The sequence below is a fragment of the Molothrus ater genome, chromosome 3 (genome assembly GCF_012460135.2).
Source record: "Molothrus ater isolate BHLD 08-10-18 breed brown headed cowbird chromosome 3, BPBGC_Mater_1.1, whole genome shotgun sequence".
Lineage (NCBI taxonomy): Eukaryota > Metazoa > Chordata > Aves > Passeriformes > Icteridae > Molothrus > Molothrus ater.
The window spans coordinates 86,886,964-86,903,494 of NC_050480.2; the positions used below are offsets into that span (position 1 = coordinate 86,886,964).

General features: G+C 40.6%; 1 protein-coding gene across 1 annotated transcript in view; it reads left to right on the forward strand.

Moving 5' to 3' along the window:
• MCPH1 (microcephalin 1) overlaps nt 1–16,531 on the forward strand; it is a 129,606-nt gene that overhangs the window by 26,025 nt on the left and 87,050 nt on the right. The window contains exon 10 of the mRNA XM_036379714.2: nt 14,876–14,913. Coding sequence (XP_036235607.1) covers nt 14,876–14,913 — 38 coding nt within the window. The remainder of the gene's footprint in view (nt 1–14,875; nt 14,914–16,531) is intronic.

The following is a 16,531-nucleotide window of genomic DNA, read 5'->3' on the forward strand; positions in this document are numbered from 1 at the left end:
GGTGAGGGTCCTGGGAGAACTCAGCTCCTCTCCCCCCTTCAACAAATTGAAGAGAGGGGTTAGGTCTTCCGTGGGAATACCCAACCAAGGTCTCACCCAATTTAAAGAACCACACAGTTGGTGGGCATCTGCTAGGCTTCGGATATTGCTTTTTATTGCCAATTTTTGCGGAACAATGGTCCGCTTGGTAATTTCAAGGCCGAGGTACCGCCAGGGTGGCATCCTTTGAATCTTTTCCTGCGCCAGCTCAAATCCTGCAGCAACCAACGCAGTGGTTGTCAGGTCAAGCGCATGGGCTAACAGGTCGTCGTCTGGCGCACAAATCAAAATGTCATCCATATAATGATGGATGACGGCTGACTCCACAGCTGCACGAACAGGGGTCAGCAGGGAAGCGACGTACCATTGGCAGATCACCGGGCTGCACTTCATGCCTTGTGGCAATACTGTCCAATGGTAGCGCTTGCCTGGGGCTTCACGGTTGATGGATGGAACCGTGAAGGCGAAGCGCGGCGCATCATCAGGGTGTAGAGGAATTTGGAAAAAACAATCTTTTATGTCAACAACTGCCAAATTCCAATCTTTAGGGAGCATCGCAGGGGACGGCATCCCTGGTTGGAGGGGTCCCATATCTTTAATAACTGCATTAATTTGACGGAGGTCATGCAGGAGTCGCCATTTGTCTTTGTTGGGCTTTTTAATGACAAAGATGGGAGAGTTCCAAGGCGACATGGACTCTACTAAATGCCCTTTCTGTAGTTGTTCCTGCACGAGCTCGTTGAGCGCCGCTAATTTTTGTTTGTTTAGCGGCCACTGCGCCACCTGTACTGGTTCATCCGAAAGCCAATCCAGCTTCCAGGTGGGGTGCTCAGCAGTGGTCGCTGCCCGAAAAACCTGGGTAGCCACTGGTAGGTCAATTCGGGCTCCCCACTGGGCCAAGAGATCCCTCCCCCACAGGGGTTCCGTATAATCTAATACAAACGGACGAACAGAAGCCAATTGTCCGTCGGGCCCCGTAATTTGTACGATGCCTTTCGATTGCCTCGCCAATTGAAGCCCTCCTACACCTCTGATGTGGCCAGGGACGCTTTGCAGTTCCCAACGCGACGGCCAATCCCGAGAGGGAATAACCGTGACGTCTGCCCCTGTGTCCAGCAAGCCGCGTAGAGCGACTTGCTCTCCCCCTTTTTTCAATTTACAAATAAGTTTGGGCTTTTCATGCCCAAGAGCTTGAGCCCAGGCTACTGTAGGTATGTTTGAGGCCTGGGCCGCTGATTGAGGTTTTAGAGATGGTAAAGCGGAAACAGTGGATGGTCGTGGCACGACGAAGAATTGGGCTATTATCTGCCCCTTCGGTAGGAAGAGCGGGGGGTGGACACAGTGCAGCATGAGTGAGATTTGTTCCGAGCCAGCGGGAAGCAGGCTCGGGACAATACTCACTTCTGGTGGGGTCGCCTTTGTGTCGCCTAGGACGAGGAGACTGTGGCTTTGACGTTCCCAGTTTGTTAGACCCTCCGGGAGGACAGCAACGTGGTGGAAACCGGCGGAACGGAGATGTAATGGTTCTGCAAGCTGCAACCTACGGGAGGAAACACAGGATGAAAGAGCATGAGTATCAATGGGTGGTGTTTGTGTCAGTCCGGCATGAAGGTCAAGTCCAGTTGGAGGCATCATTCTACTGTTCTCCCTCTTCTCCCGCCAGGACTGATGGTGTGAACAGGCCTCCGCATTTGTGTCCTGGCGCAGGGGGCCGCTGCGCTGTTTAATTAGTTTTTTTGAATAGTTTGCCCGTGGGTCCCCTGCACGGACTTTTTGAACTCATAAAATTGTTGTTTGAGGGGACATGCGGGCATCCAGTGCCCCAGCTTCCCACACAGATGGCACGGTGTGGCTGGAGGCTTGGGCACCGGGGCTGATGTTGGTGGCAGCGGCTGCGCGGTAGTGGGACAGACGTCGGTGGTAAATGGGGGCTCCTCGACGGCGGCGGCGGCAGGACGAAAAGGTGTCTTCAGGCGGGAGGCTGCGGCAGGTGGTGGTCCGGTACCTGATGGAACTAATACCTTTTTCCCACACACCAAAAGCATGTCCCGCAGGGTGGGAGCTGGCTCCAGAGGGAGGCTGTTGATTGCATCTTTGCAAGCCGAGTTGGCATTGAGGAATGCCATCTCTTTTAACAGCTCGGCTTGCAAGTGTTCTCCTTCAACCTGATAGTTAATGGATTTTCGGAGCCGCTCCACAAACTCGAGGAATGGTTCCTCGGCACCCTGCAGGACCTTGGCATATGGGACCTGGGGTGCGGCCGCTCGCAACCCCAAGAAGGCCTTCTCGGCCGCCCGGGCAGTTTGCTGCAGGACTTCTACGGGTATGGCTCTGACTTGGGCTGCTCCGTCACTCCAGTTCCCCGTCCCAAGCATATGGTCAATGGAAATGACCTCTCCGTCTACACTCGTCCGGGAGTTCGGGGAATCCCATAGGGACGGGAGCACCTTCAAGGCTTCCTTTCTCCACGCTGCCTCCCAGAGCACTTGCTCGGTGGAATTGAGGAGGCAGCGGAAGACTCGGCGGAGGTCGGCAGGTGTAATGACCGACTCCGCCAGGACGGCCTGAAGGAGTCCCCGAAAATATTCGGAGTCCCTCCCGAACTCCTTCTGTGCTTTGCACAGCTCCTTCATGGACGAGTGAGAGAAGGGGACCCATTGAGCCAGGGTTGTCCCATCTCCCGCGGGATGAAAAACGACCGGGGCTGCTGATGGGACTGCAGACAGCTCCGGTCCCCGGCTCGGGACCCCCCCCCGCTAGCCCCCAGAGCGTGGGAACCGGAAGGGAGGGCGTGGGAACCGGGAGCGGGGGAGGGAGGGTCCCGGCGTGGGAACTGGAGGGAGGGTTCTGCAGCAAAGTGCCTCCCCTTGTGGGAGGGGCCCCATGACGTCGTTGCGGAGGCGGGGGGTGGTGGGAGAGGAGGGGAAGGGGGAGGAGTTGCAGGGGGTGAAGGCGGGGGAGGAGGGGGAGGAGTTTCGGGAGCAGGGGGCGGAGGAGGAGGGGGAGGAGAAGGGGGAGGGGGAAGGGGAGGGGACGTGGGAGGAACCCGCGAGGGGGGAAGGGGAGGGATTTGGGGGGGGGCTCGGGAAGGAGTGGGGGAACTCTGGGAAGGAGAAGGGGGTTTTTTAGGATTGAACACGCGGTCCCCTCCATTTTGGGATGATTTGACGCCATCTTGGCGAGAGGACCGCGGAGAACTGAAACGAACTTTGGGTTTAACAACTGGGGTCGAGGGGGTGCGGAAAGAGGGAGCAGGAACAGTCTCCTCCGGAGGTTGGCCAGACCTTCGGAGGCTCGGGGACCGGGTCGCCCGCGAGGAACTTAGGGACGGGTGTCTCCCTGGCGCGGGGCTGTCACGGGCTGCTCCCCGCAGGGACTCGGTTCGGGAGGGAGGGCGCGAGGAACGAAGGGCAGGTGCATGGGGACGGGGAGAACTAGGGTATAACTGGGGGTCCGCTGGCTGAGTCCGGGAAGAGGGTTTAACAGCGAGGGCAGAAATCAAAAGGGATATTAAACAAAAATGGCTCTGAAAAGACTTGCTGCCAGCTTGAATCTCTCTCTGAAGGCGGGATTGGACCCGCTTCAGGAATCTGGGATCCAAGACTGATTCAGCATTTAAATCAGGGTAGGTATGGGTCAGCCAGCGGACTAAACTTTTAACTTCCCTTTTATTAAACTTATAATTCCCACCCCCCAGGGTACCCACAACTTGGTAAAAAACCCCTTTCTGAGTGGCCGACAGTTTAGCACCCATATTTGCAGATGGAATACGCAGGGGTCAGCCACTCGCTCTACCGCTAGCAACAGGAAAATCAAAAGGAATCTAAAATAAAACTAAACGGGGTCCCCACTGACCCTGACCTCCCCCTCCCACTGGCCGAGGAGAGGACCGGGATGCCTATGCCAGGTTTTCCGTGGGGTCAGGTGGTGGGCTGTACAACACAGCCAAGAGACTCACCCGTCAGGGGGACGAACCAAGGCTGCTGCTAGCGGGAGCTGCCTGCGCCGAAGGCGGCCTCTTTAGGGTGCGCTGAGAGGGTGTCGCCTTCTTCTCTCCGGAGCACCGCACCTCCCGAAACGAGGGCGTGCTACACGGAGAGCGGTGAGTCGCCCAAAGGATTAGAGCAATCCAACCCGCGCGTCGCGGGACTCCTGTTCCGAGATGCAGTCCTCCGAACGGTGTTCAGGATCCGCAGACTGCCTCAGATGCAGGGGTCTTCACGCCACGCGTTGGGCGCCAAACTGCTGCGGTGCTGAGATGATGAGTTTGCCCGGCTCACGTTCAGCCCCGATCAGCGACGAAGGGGCGCTTGAGGAGCCCGGAGCTCCTATCGCGCCTATGGGTCCCGAAGAGATCCACGATACGAGAGCGAAGGAGGGCGGCAAACGCAGGGAGGCGCAGGCAAGGAAAGAGGGACTCAGCCTTCAGGAAGGGTTGGCAGGTTTATTGAAGGAAGGTCGAAGGGGGAGAAAAAGCAGGGTGGAGGGAGAAGGACTGAGCACCGAACTGAGGGCGAGTAACAGCTTATAAGGGAAGGGGGAGGGCCCGGGAGGGGCAACATGACAACCAATGAGGGTATGAAAGAACAGATACCTAGGTTGATGAACGCATGAAACCGACAAATCAGCAAAAAACTGGGAGGGGTCCCTGCCCCTGCCCAATCACTCGACACCCTGGGGAGAAGGTTCTAGAAGGAAAGGCAGGGCTGCCGAGTGATGGACAAAGGCCAGGGGTGGGGACAACAAGACACATCTGATGGATAGGGGAGGGGAAACGTGATAGACAAATAACGATAAGAAATTGGGGATTTCCAGGGAAAGAGGGGGAAACTATTCAGGATGAACCAGACCAAATCAAACAACGTTACATCACACACCACCACAGACAAGGATTTGACTGAAAAGGGAAAAAAAAAAGAACTTCACAAAAAGGTGCCATGTGATTAACCAGGTGCTATGTCTGACAATGAGACTGTTACACTGAAAAGTTTAAATTTTAAGAGAAGATTTTTCTAAGCAAAATCAGACTATGTAAATTTTTGTAAATAATTATATTGCAAAGCCTCTCTCGTACCAATCAAAATAGGTCTTGGAGCTTCATAAAAGCAACCAAACATTATACACCATTTTTATTTAATACTTTTTTCCAGTGGCTATGGCTTAAACATTGCAACTTTTTGCTGACTTTTGGCAATGTAAAAATTAAGTTAGAAAACCTAAGTTAATTTCCTTTGCCTAAAGAAAAAATGGGAGAGAAATGGTGCAAATATTTTTTTAAAGTAATATTTTATTGAATCACATTATTCAAAAGAATTACCTAGCACTTATTTAAATCTTAAAAGAAATTCTATGCTAAAATTACAACTGTAAAAGAAATGCCATTTCCTAGATAGTTAGATGTACAAACATTTCCACCCATGTGGCTATGTGACTCTTCAGACAGACCATATTGCTAGGAATCCGTTATAAGTGTGATCTGTTAAATTCATTCCTTTCCTTCCCAAAATAAGACACAGCTATGTAAATTGCAGCTATCTTTTTTTATAGAAAAAGGGTTTGAAATCTAATGCCTCTTTAAAAATATTTTAGATGCTTGCTGAATGTAGTTCCCAGATAATTAGTGTACTTTAGTTACAACTCATTCCCTGTGGTGTATGCTTCAATGAACACTACCATTCTAATTCATTTAGTACAGTGAATGCATGTCAGGGGGTCTTTGGAGTTCACTATGTAATGGAAAATATTAAAAAAGCCAAGGAAAAATATCTTTTAGGAAACAAAAATATTTAGGTCTAAGTGTTAACATTATTTACTGCTATGGTTCTTTCAATTTTTCATTTGTAGTTTCTTTAATAGAAATCAAGCTATAGGTTTTGTGTTCTCTGCTATACTCTTGTGGTATGGTTTTGTTTTCTTCAAAACCTCATGCAGGTTGAATTTCTTGTATTTTGTTTTAGCTGAAGTCAAAACTAAGAATCACTTTGTTCAGATACTTGTATATCACAATTTTAGGTTAAAGTACTAATAGTTTCTTTATTTATACTCTTTATATAGGCATGCTTATTGTACTGTTAATGTGGGAGATGTCGAATCAAATATTTGTAAAATTGTACTGTCAACAAACAAAAGCCATGGAGACAGAACAGTTTATAATGTCAGCTGCATGCATGTTTGGGGAAGATAAGATTTTCAGGAACCTTTAATAGCTTCAGGAAAAAGATTTTTGAGTTTAAAAACGCATCACCACTACCCCAAAACCAGGACTTTTGGTGTGTTCAAAGTCAGTGCATACAGTGCTCTTAGTTTTGAGACAGAGTTGGTAAGGATAAACACTGTCAATTAATGCTTGTGAATGTCAGCAGGTGGCTTCCCTGGTCTAGAAATCTGAGTTGATGATAGTGGATTGCAGGGATAAAGTAAACCCTTTATGCATTGTGATGTGTTTCTCAATTATTCCGTGAAATTGGATACATAGTTCTTTGTTGCTTTGCCTAGGGAGGACAAAATGAAATAACTAAAATTCATCTTAAAGCCAAAGATGTATTCAAACAAGTTATTTGCAGTAGTGGTGAACTGTTGAGTGCTCATTTCACAGCTTATTGTTACAAAAAAGTTTACATTTATCACAACACCTGTTGCATGTCACAAATTAAATATATTGTACTTTAAAAAGATCAGAGACTAATATTAACCAATTAACTGCCATTTTATTCAAATAAAAAAAAGTTTTATATTTTTAGAGGGATATGAGAGGTGCTGGATATCTTTTAAGGCATGTAGGAGTCTCATATCAAAAGTCTCAAATCACTAGAAATGCAATTGGAATAAATTGTAAAGTAAAAAAACCTTAAAAATACTGTTTTCTGAATGAAAAGAAGAAACTCTGTAACCATGTGAAAAAAACAGTTAAGCATCATGAGGGATGATTAAAAACATATTTTTACAAAGAAGACAGTATGGACTTAACTGAAATTCCTTCCATTTTGTTTTTAAAGAGATTCATCTTGGCTCATATTTCTGTAGCTCTTGGATTTGGGTGAAGGTACATCAACACTGAACTTTAGGAGATTTTTTGAGAGAAGATTTTTACTAGCAATCTAAGCTCATGCTGTGGAACAAATAGCATGAAGCAGGCCATTGTTAGATCCTGTTATCACAATCCTTTTTAAAATTGCTTTATTCATGGAAAAACAAATGTTAATTTCTGGAAAAATCTGTAACTATAAAAAATGAAGCATCTTGCCAGACATTCAGGAAAGTGACTTTATGACCATATTTTATATGGGCTTTCACAGACTTGTCTTAGATTGTATTGGTTTCAGGAACAACATGTTTTATGTTTTCCTTCCAGTTTTGACTTGCAGTTGCTTTGAATAGGTACATATTTTAAATACTGATACTTGAAATGTTACTGACTTGAGACAACAAATGAATAGACAGTGAATTAGACCAGGTGGAAGCATGCAAGCTCCATTACAATTAACAAAGAAAAAACTGGAACTACCTATCTTTATGGTTTGGGAAAAATGGTGCTATTCTCTGACCACCTCATGGTCAGAGCACCACCTCATGGTGCTATTCTCTGACCACCCCCATAACAGGATGTTATGGGGGTGGTCAGAGAATAGCACCATGAAGGATGCCTATGAATCCCATGGTTTGGGACAGTCTTAAAAATCCTTCTATATGATTAATCCCATTTTCACTCAAAATTCACAATGCAATTCTGATCCTGGACTTTCTCTAGCTAGTGAATTTGTCCCCCACACTTCTCCCACATCAAGTGGAGGGCTTCCAGGACAGAAGCCACTCCCTTGGCATCTGCTGCTGTACCTTACATGGCATGCTTTGGGCCATATCCTAATGTCAACAGCTTTGTTATCACCCCTTGGGGTGCTACCTTTCCTGACAGGATTATCTCCTGTAGATGAACCTAATGGGATGATTTATGACCTTGGGTCCCTAGAAATCATTCCCTTTATGACAGGTTTCATATTAGCTATTTGGGACCACCTACTGAAGTACTGTGGTCTATTGCTTAATTTTAAAACTGTGTCTTTTAAATTCAGTGCCTTTCTAGGGCAAAAGGCACATGCTCCTTTCAGCTCAAGCTGTTTCCTGTTGTTCCAGGGACACTTGCAGCTGCTGTTCACACTCTTGTATGCGTTGTTGTTTGGAACACTGGAAATGTGATGTGACAATGAAACCTGAGGTGGTTTGTCATCTTAGAAGGCAGGATAGGAAAGATCCAGGAACTGAATTTGCCCAATTTTTTATATAAAATTGTCACTAAATTTTTGTTTGCTTGACAAATTAACACATTGGTTATTTTTTAGAACCTTCTTCTAAAAGACATAGAGGCTTAAGTAGGTGAAGAGTTTTGAAATTTTTTGTCTTCATAAAATTAAGGAAAAAACCCATTTCGCTGTTTCTTTTTTTTCCCAGAAAGTTGGTAGGCTTGGTGAGTTTTGATTAAGAGGCTGTTTATGCAGCTTCACGTTAATTCAGAACATCTTTTTGTTACTAATTTTAGGCAAGTAGGAAATTGATCAAGATCTATCTGTAGTGAATGGTAGATAAGGATAAGCACCAAGAGTAAAATCCTGGAATCTCAAGTTTGAAGTGCATTTATGTCATCTCCATCCTTTTAAATAAAAGTCTGTAGTACTCTTGTATTTAATGGTGGAAGGAAGGCTTAGGTGCAAAAAGCAAATGCGGCTTTCTGGCTCAGAGCATGAGGGGGGACAGTACAGAAACGTTGTGCAAGAAGTCAGACCACAGAGTCCATGCTTGAAACATACCTCATTGCTGAAGATATGTATCTATGCTGTTCTTTTCTGATTTTGATATGCACTGTGTTCACAACCATCATGCCAGAAAACCACATAATCCACTGGACTGCAGCTGGTTTGGCAGAGAATAACTGTAAAACTGAAACTGTTTTCCCTCTTGGAATCAGCAACTATCAGGAGGAAAAGCAACTGCTGCTTAGATCCTCTTTTTTTTTTTTTTTTTTTTTTTTTAAATTTAACTTTTGGAGAAATGAGCAGCCTACATAAACCTATTGGTATCTGGCATAACTCTACTGGAAATCCTTTTGTTTATGGGTCTCCTTTCTAAATTGTAGTCTTGCAGATCTTGAAAATTGTTGGAAATCAATCTGAATAAAAGATTTCCTAAACTCCTTTTTGTCAGCATTTGATGTTTCCTCATTAAGATTTTTTTTAATAATTTGACAAATTTCCATCCTTTGGAAATTTCCCTTTCCATTCTACATCCTTTTCTTCATTGAAATTAAACTTTTGATAGATTATTGGTGTGATCTTTGTAGAATTGAATTATGACAAACAAATCTGTGTGGAACAGAAATATAAGTATGCAATCAGTCAAACGGGAAAAAATCTTGCAACACATTACGTATGCACTACAAAAATCTTTTGCGTTTCACATATTTCCTTCCTTCAAGATACTCAAAAAAGTCTATGTGGGTTTTTAAAAATTATTATTATTATACCCTTCCTGATATTGCTGTTGCACTTAAAACATGAAGTAAATTTTGTCCATTTGTTTACCATGTGGTCTAGAAGGCTGTAAAGCTTTAAGTCAGGTTGTTGATTACCATCAAGTGGGTTACAGTCTTGTCAGCAAAGTATTTACTGAAGTTAAAAATCTTTTCTCTTAACCCAAAATTAACATAAATCCTGGATTGAGTCTTTTGGCCTGCAAATATCTTCACCTCGAATCCCAGTCATTGTTGAATAGTTGGCAGTCTCCAGAGGACTTCAACTATCCGAATTAACCTTACACTGCTAAGAATTGTGCAAACCCACCATGTAACAGTTGGGGCGATGCGAAATGGTTCTTTCCCTCTTAAAATGGTTCCATGTTTACAGTCTGCAGAAGGGAAATGTATCTTTATGCCTAAGTTCTTCTGCCCAATGACTCATAATGGTGACTCAAAATATCAGTATCAAAGGACTGATAAGAGAAAGGCCAGCCAGAAACTAAATTACAGCTTTGAATAATTGCTGTTTAAAAATACTGAATAGTTATCATTCATTACAATTACCAGTTATTTTCAGCTATGAGCCACAATTACTTGAATAAATTAATGTAGTACTACTTATAAATTGTTTCTATAAACAGCCTTAAAGTTTTGGGTCCTCTTCTTGCAATCTTCTTAAATACAAGCAGTGTGAAATTAACCTTATTTTTTAATATTCCTATGCTACCTACAGCTCTGCCTTTTGGTTCATATACTAATAAGACTGAAGATTATTACTTCTGAAATGCAGTTGTAGAGAACAAAATTGAGTATAAGGCTAGTAAAGCAATTTCCAAACCATCTGATAGACCTACAATAGCCAGAGAAAAAAAGGGATTTGAAGATTATGAAATAGTATAATATACTCTTCCTTAAACTGTCTTTGCTCACAAATGTACTGTTTTCTTCCTGCCGGCCTCCAAAAGTTCTTTATCCCTTGTATATTGGCCAAACTACTTAGGGTATCTTGTTGAGTCCTGAAGTTGAAGATCTCTTTTTTCACTCCACTAAAACATATATCTGAGTTTGAGACTACTCTGAGGCTTATTTCTTTCAGAACTTCAGTCAACCCTAAGGCACAAGAGAAGAACTTGGACTAAATAATAGACAATTTAAAAGTCCTTTAGTTGAAATAATTTCTTGAAAAATATTTGAGACTTGGGTTCTGATACAAAGATAAAATAAGATCTAATGTACATAGGCTGGAATTTAACCAGTGACAAATTTAAACCTATTCCTGTCAAATCAATTCTTTGCATGAATACACTTCATTCTTGAGAGCTAGTCTGGGAAAACATTTTATGGTCTCATTTTTATTCATTTGTCACTTATGAAGAAGAACTCATGACATGCTTTACAAAGCAATGTTTGAGTTCACCTTCTTGAAAAGCAGGTTGTACAAAACAGGACTTTTTCATCTTTTCCTTCAGCTCCAAGAAACACCAGCTCAAATTTAGAAGAAAGAAGGAATATATTTTGAGGTTGGATACCTCTTTTGTGGTGTAGGTCAGTTAACAAATAGGAATTATCACTTTTAAGTACTAGGGAGATTTACAAATGCTGTTTCCTTCTAGCTACTGAAATGAATGTTCTATATTTCAGATGACTTAGAAAAATCTTGTTGTTGGCAGACACTAAAGTACTTAATGCAACAGTACTTCTAAAGAAATATATAAAGGAAAGCTGAAGTTGTCATTTATAATGAAGTCTGAATTCCAGACCTCAAAAATAATTCCGAAAGAAGCGTGTGCTCTGATTCAGTGTATGGATATGCAACTTTTCAGGATTCAGAGATTAATGATAAATAAAAGGACCAGTTAACTTAATACCACCTTTTCCAGTGTTTTATTAATAATAATCCTGCTACAAACATGCATTAGAACTCATAATGATGCTCACCAGATGTCTTTTTGCTGGTCAGAAAAGTAAATGCTAACTCTTTTTTTTTTCAATAAAAGCAACATGTAAAATAAAACAGACACAAAAAGCACAGAAGAAAAATTGCATAGTAGGGGGTGGGGGAGAAAGCAATTAACTTGAAAAATGTAGAACTGAAAATTAGAACATAGTTTGGCTAAGTTTTCTACTTGGTAACTGTAATTAAAGAGTACTGCTTGTCTTATTGAAGCAATAAAACAAAATATTGTCTGCTTAGCAAATGACCTTTAACTTGCAAAAATATGCAGTTCTGAATGCAAATGAAATAGTAGCTTGGAAGAAATTAAATTTATTTCCGATTTCTACATTTTGTGTGCACCCTTCTGCATTCTTGAGTCTTTGAACCACTTCGAAGTGCACTGACAAGACATTTGTTCAAAATTCTCACTGCATCATCTTTTACACAATGTGTTGTAACATAAAAGCTACATTTCAAAAGCTGACCTTGCAGGGTAAAGTCAGGACAGGCTGTAGATTTCCTGATTTGTGTGGATCCACTATTTTTACTTACCTATAGACATGGTATTAAGGAACTCCTAACAAACATATCTGCTCTGAAGTTGAAGAAGCAGCTGTAGGATCTCAAGCTGCACTGGCCATAGTTTATTGCTTCTTTTTAAGCCAAGTTTGGCAAAAATAGTGGTATGATTAGTAATACTTTCATAGCATTTATAAAAAATTGCGAGGAAGGATATTTTTCTGCACATTCTGAACTGACACATCAAGATCTACTTTAGAGCTAATACTAGACAAACACTCTCAAGAACCTAGTGCAACTGCTGTGTGTGGATTTGACTCCAGACTTTTAGGCAAGAAGCTTGATTGTGATAGCAATGAGGCCTGGCTTCAGGTAATAGAGGAGAATGTCATGACCATGCTGAAACATACACATTTGATGTAGATGTGTTTTTCCACCCAAAAAGACTGGACAGAGCCAAGCAAAACCTTATTTTTAAGCCCTGTTTTTTACCTTCCCAGACTGTTACATCCCAGAGTCCTTTAATGCTCATGAGTGTACGGACATCCTACAATGTATATTAAGACAGTATGAGGCATATACTCATAATAATGTGGCCTCACATCTGATTTTAATCATCTGATCTAACCTGTGCAGTAATGTGGGGTCCTTTTGACACAAGAGCCCTTACTCAATGTGTTACTAGATGTCTTTTTTGAGTGTTTATTGGCAAATTTTGAGTGCATATAACTTAATACTAATAGGTTATGATAGATATATTTGACATATATTGTTGCATTGTCATTACTTTTGCTCAGATTTGCATATAAAAGTCCAGTGTAGAATTGAGTTGGAACTTTCAAGAGCAATTAAATCTGACTGCTTTTTTGGAGTTGGAAGTAATGCAGTAGAAGTTCTTTTGGCCAAGAATAGAACCAAATTTGACCAAGATAAATGCATATTCTTTTTAGCTATCAGACTAGCAGTAGAGTGAGACATCATCAGTAAGTATTGCTGGCAACAAGTTAGAATTTGGACACTTGTATTTCCAAAACTACTGCATAGAAATTCTTTCAAATATTTCAATGCAAAAGTTTCATCCTTTTTCTTTTGAATCTTTATTTTGTTTTATTGTTATTTGGGTTCATATTTTCACATCGTATACATGGTCAGTTAGAAGTATTGTAGCACTTACATAGTGTGGTCTGAGTGCATGTTTATTATTAATCTTAAAAATTATTGATTATGCTGCATTATGTTACTTCTGAAGACTTAAATAGTATCTGGATTTTGTGGTTTTTAAATGTACACAGCCACAATGAAATTGCCATGTGTATGTTGAAATGATTACTACTTGTGTTATCTTTAATCCGCGTTGTCAAGGGTATGTGTTCTATTTATGCAAAGAGTATTCATATAATGAATAGTCATGGTGCACATTATTAGTTAGTCTAATAGTCTACACAGGTATTTCCAGCTCTTTTCTTAAATGTGAGACATTACTTGGTTGTTCAATAGAGAACTCTTCTGTACTGATAACAGAGGTCAGATGGAATTGCAGCAGATTTCTCTCTTCTGTTCTTTTCTTTGATTCATTACTGGGTAAAATGAGTTGCCCTGTTTTTTTTTTTTTTTTTTTTTTGCCTTTGCTCCCAATTAGAAATATTTTTGTATTCTTACCTCAGTGCATTATCCAAAAGAAACTGTATTTTAGTGGATACTTTGGGAACTTACCACTTGTGGTCATGGTAATATACTGGGGGAGAGAAGTGGGAGTTAGTATTTCATATGGAGCAGTAGCTATATGGAGAAGTAATTTAAATTCATATACTGATTTTGAAAATTAGAAGACATTTTTTGAAATCATTGTATAAAATTCAGTCTCCTTTTCCTACAAAATCAAAATGTTTGTATATATATATATATGTATTTGTGCATTTATGTAGCTATGACTAATTCTTAGCTAAGATGATCAAAACCTCTTCTTACATATGTTTTTTAATGACCATGTTCTATATAGTTATGTATTTCTCTGATGCTGCTAAAATTGATGTTCTGTCCTGCCTTTGTGCATACTGGAGGCTTTCATGGTCAGTGGTGATGAACTTCTTCCTCTTCTGACCTCTGTAATAATAATTCTTCCCAAGTTTATTTTAAGTCCTTATGGGGCAAGTATTCCTGCTTCTCACAAAAGCTATGGGGAGTATTGCAAGAGAAGGGAGGACTGCTGTTTAAGGTGTCTGAGAATTGCTGATTTTTGAAGATTTTTGATTTTGAAGATTGCTGTATTCTTTGAGTATGTCCTGTTTGTGATATTACTTGGACAATTTTTATTCACTAGAAAATACCGAAGAGTTGAAAGAATGTTTATTTAACCTTGATATAAAATACTGAAGTTGTGCCAAAACCCCCCAAAAATACAGTATCAAAATAAAACAAAACCATTAAAATTATATTTCTTGTTTCTGAAGCTGTTTCTACCTTTCTTTTGGAAGAAACTGGAATTATAAATTGCACGTTTTCTTTGTTGTGGGTAATCTTCCTTTTCCTTTCCATCTGATGAAAACTAAGGAGACCAATACTGTCCTTATTTCTGTGGCATCCTAGGCTGGAAATCCTTTGCATTTTGCTTTTACTAAAAAAGCTTACATTCCTGTCTTTTGCTATACTGTATGCTTTGACATAAAACATGATTGAAGGGTTTTCCTTCCTTCCATATCCTCAAAGTTTAGTATTTCTAGTATATGTGTTAATTAGTAAAGACTTTTCTCCAGGTGATTGTATAGTTATGAAGTAGTTTGCACCTTTTAACATAACATTTTCTAATTTAAGGGGTTTTTTTCAAAGTATTTTTTTTTCAGATTTTTTATGTTTTCTTGTTTCTTTCATGTCTCTAGCCAACAAGGACACTAGTTATGACAAGTATGTCTTCTGAGTAAGTATTAAGCATTTTGATTCTTTATTTAGCCTACCATTTAAATTTGAATATTGATAAATTTTTTATGCTTATAGAAAATTAAATTTATCTTTGGGCTCTGCACTTTATTTCAATTTGAATTCTTGCTAGAAACGTGTTTGTACATATATATTTTGTTGTTATTGCACTGTATATATAAGTTTTTGTTTCTCTGGTGGAGACTGAAGTAGTTCCATAGGTGAGATCAACAGAGCTTCAGAGCAATAAAACTAAAATCTTAAGCAAGTTTTGAACTTATCTGAAGGAAATGTACATAGTAGTTGTATGTAGTAAATGGTTCAGCCCAACACAGCCTTTTCAGCATACATTTTAATTAATTGTAATTAAAAAGTCATAATCTGAAACATCAGTTTAAAATGTTTTATTTCATACGAATACTTGCAGAATAAATATCAGTTGTAGGCTTTCTACTGACTTCGTTTCAGGACATTAGAAGCAGCTGCCACTGCATATTTTGGGAGAGAGTTAATAATTTTCTGGCATGCTCTTATCATTCTCTTAAAAGTCTTAAAGCATAAGGAACATCCAACAAAAACACGATTCCACATTTTATACAACACTTGCTTACAGTTTTTGAATTCTTTTTCAAAACTCAAGATATTTATACTACCCAAAAATCTGTTTCAGGTTTGCTGTAACTAAATGTTGACAGTTACATAGAAATAAATACTCAGAAACAGCACTTAGTGGCTATGCTTTCAGAAGTTTTTTGTAAAAGGTTATCAATAGCTATTAACAAGTAGCAGTATCAATAGCTTATAGTTAGTAGCTATATCAATAGCTATTAACAATAGCTATTAACATACTTATATATGTCAGAAACATAAAAGAGAATTAATATTTTTCTTCTATTTAATGTGACTGGATGCTAGTAATACCAGGACTATAAAATGAACCTCACAAGTCATGCAGTGCAGAATCACTGTGGATCATCACTACAGTGCAGATAATAGTAGCTACAGCCTCAAAAGTGATTCATTAGAATTTGCATTTTAAGATGCATGAGTTCAGTAGTTTCATGGCATTGGGTTTAGAGATTATAATAAATGCTGCTCACTGATTCACAACCATACAGCTATCTAATTTTCTGATTTAAAAATCCAGTGAAATTTTGCTGTAAATTTTCATCCACCAGTTTTTGCAGCTGTCTCAAGCATAAACTGGTGAGTTTTCTCTGCAGTTTGTAAGACATCTTCAATTCAAGACTTGTACAACAAAAAATTTTCTTCTCCTTGTGAGGAATTTTGTGTAGACACAGGAAGAATTTAGAAAAGGTTCAGGTAAAGCACAGAGCTTGCAGTCTGGGCAGGGCCAGCCCCTATGAGTTGCAATGTTGCAAAAACATTCACTTGTAGGCTATATCAAGCTAAAGCTCACAAAATAAAAAGAGAATACTAAGAATTCTAGTAACAATCAAAGCTATAAAACCAAAGCCAGAATTCATACCAGAGAGAGGGTTAGCCATTGGATTTTTATATAGTATGTCAACGTGCAATATCACCTTTTGATTTAATTGTGACATTAATTTGCTGCACTGTTTTCACTATTCATTTTTTTGTTTTAGACTTCTTGAAAA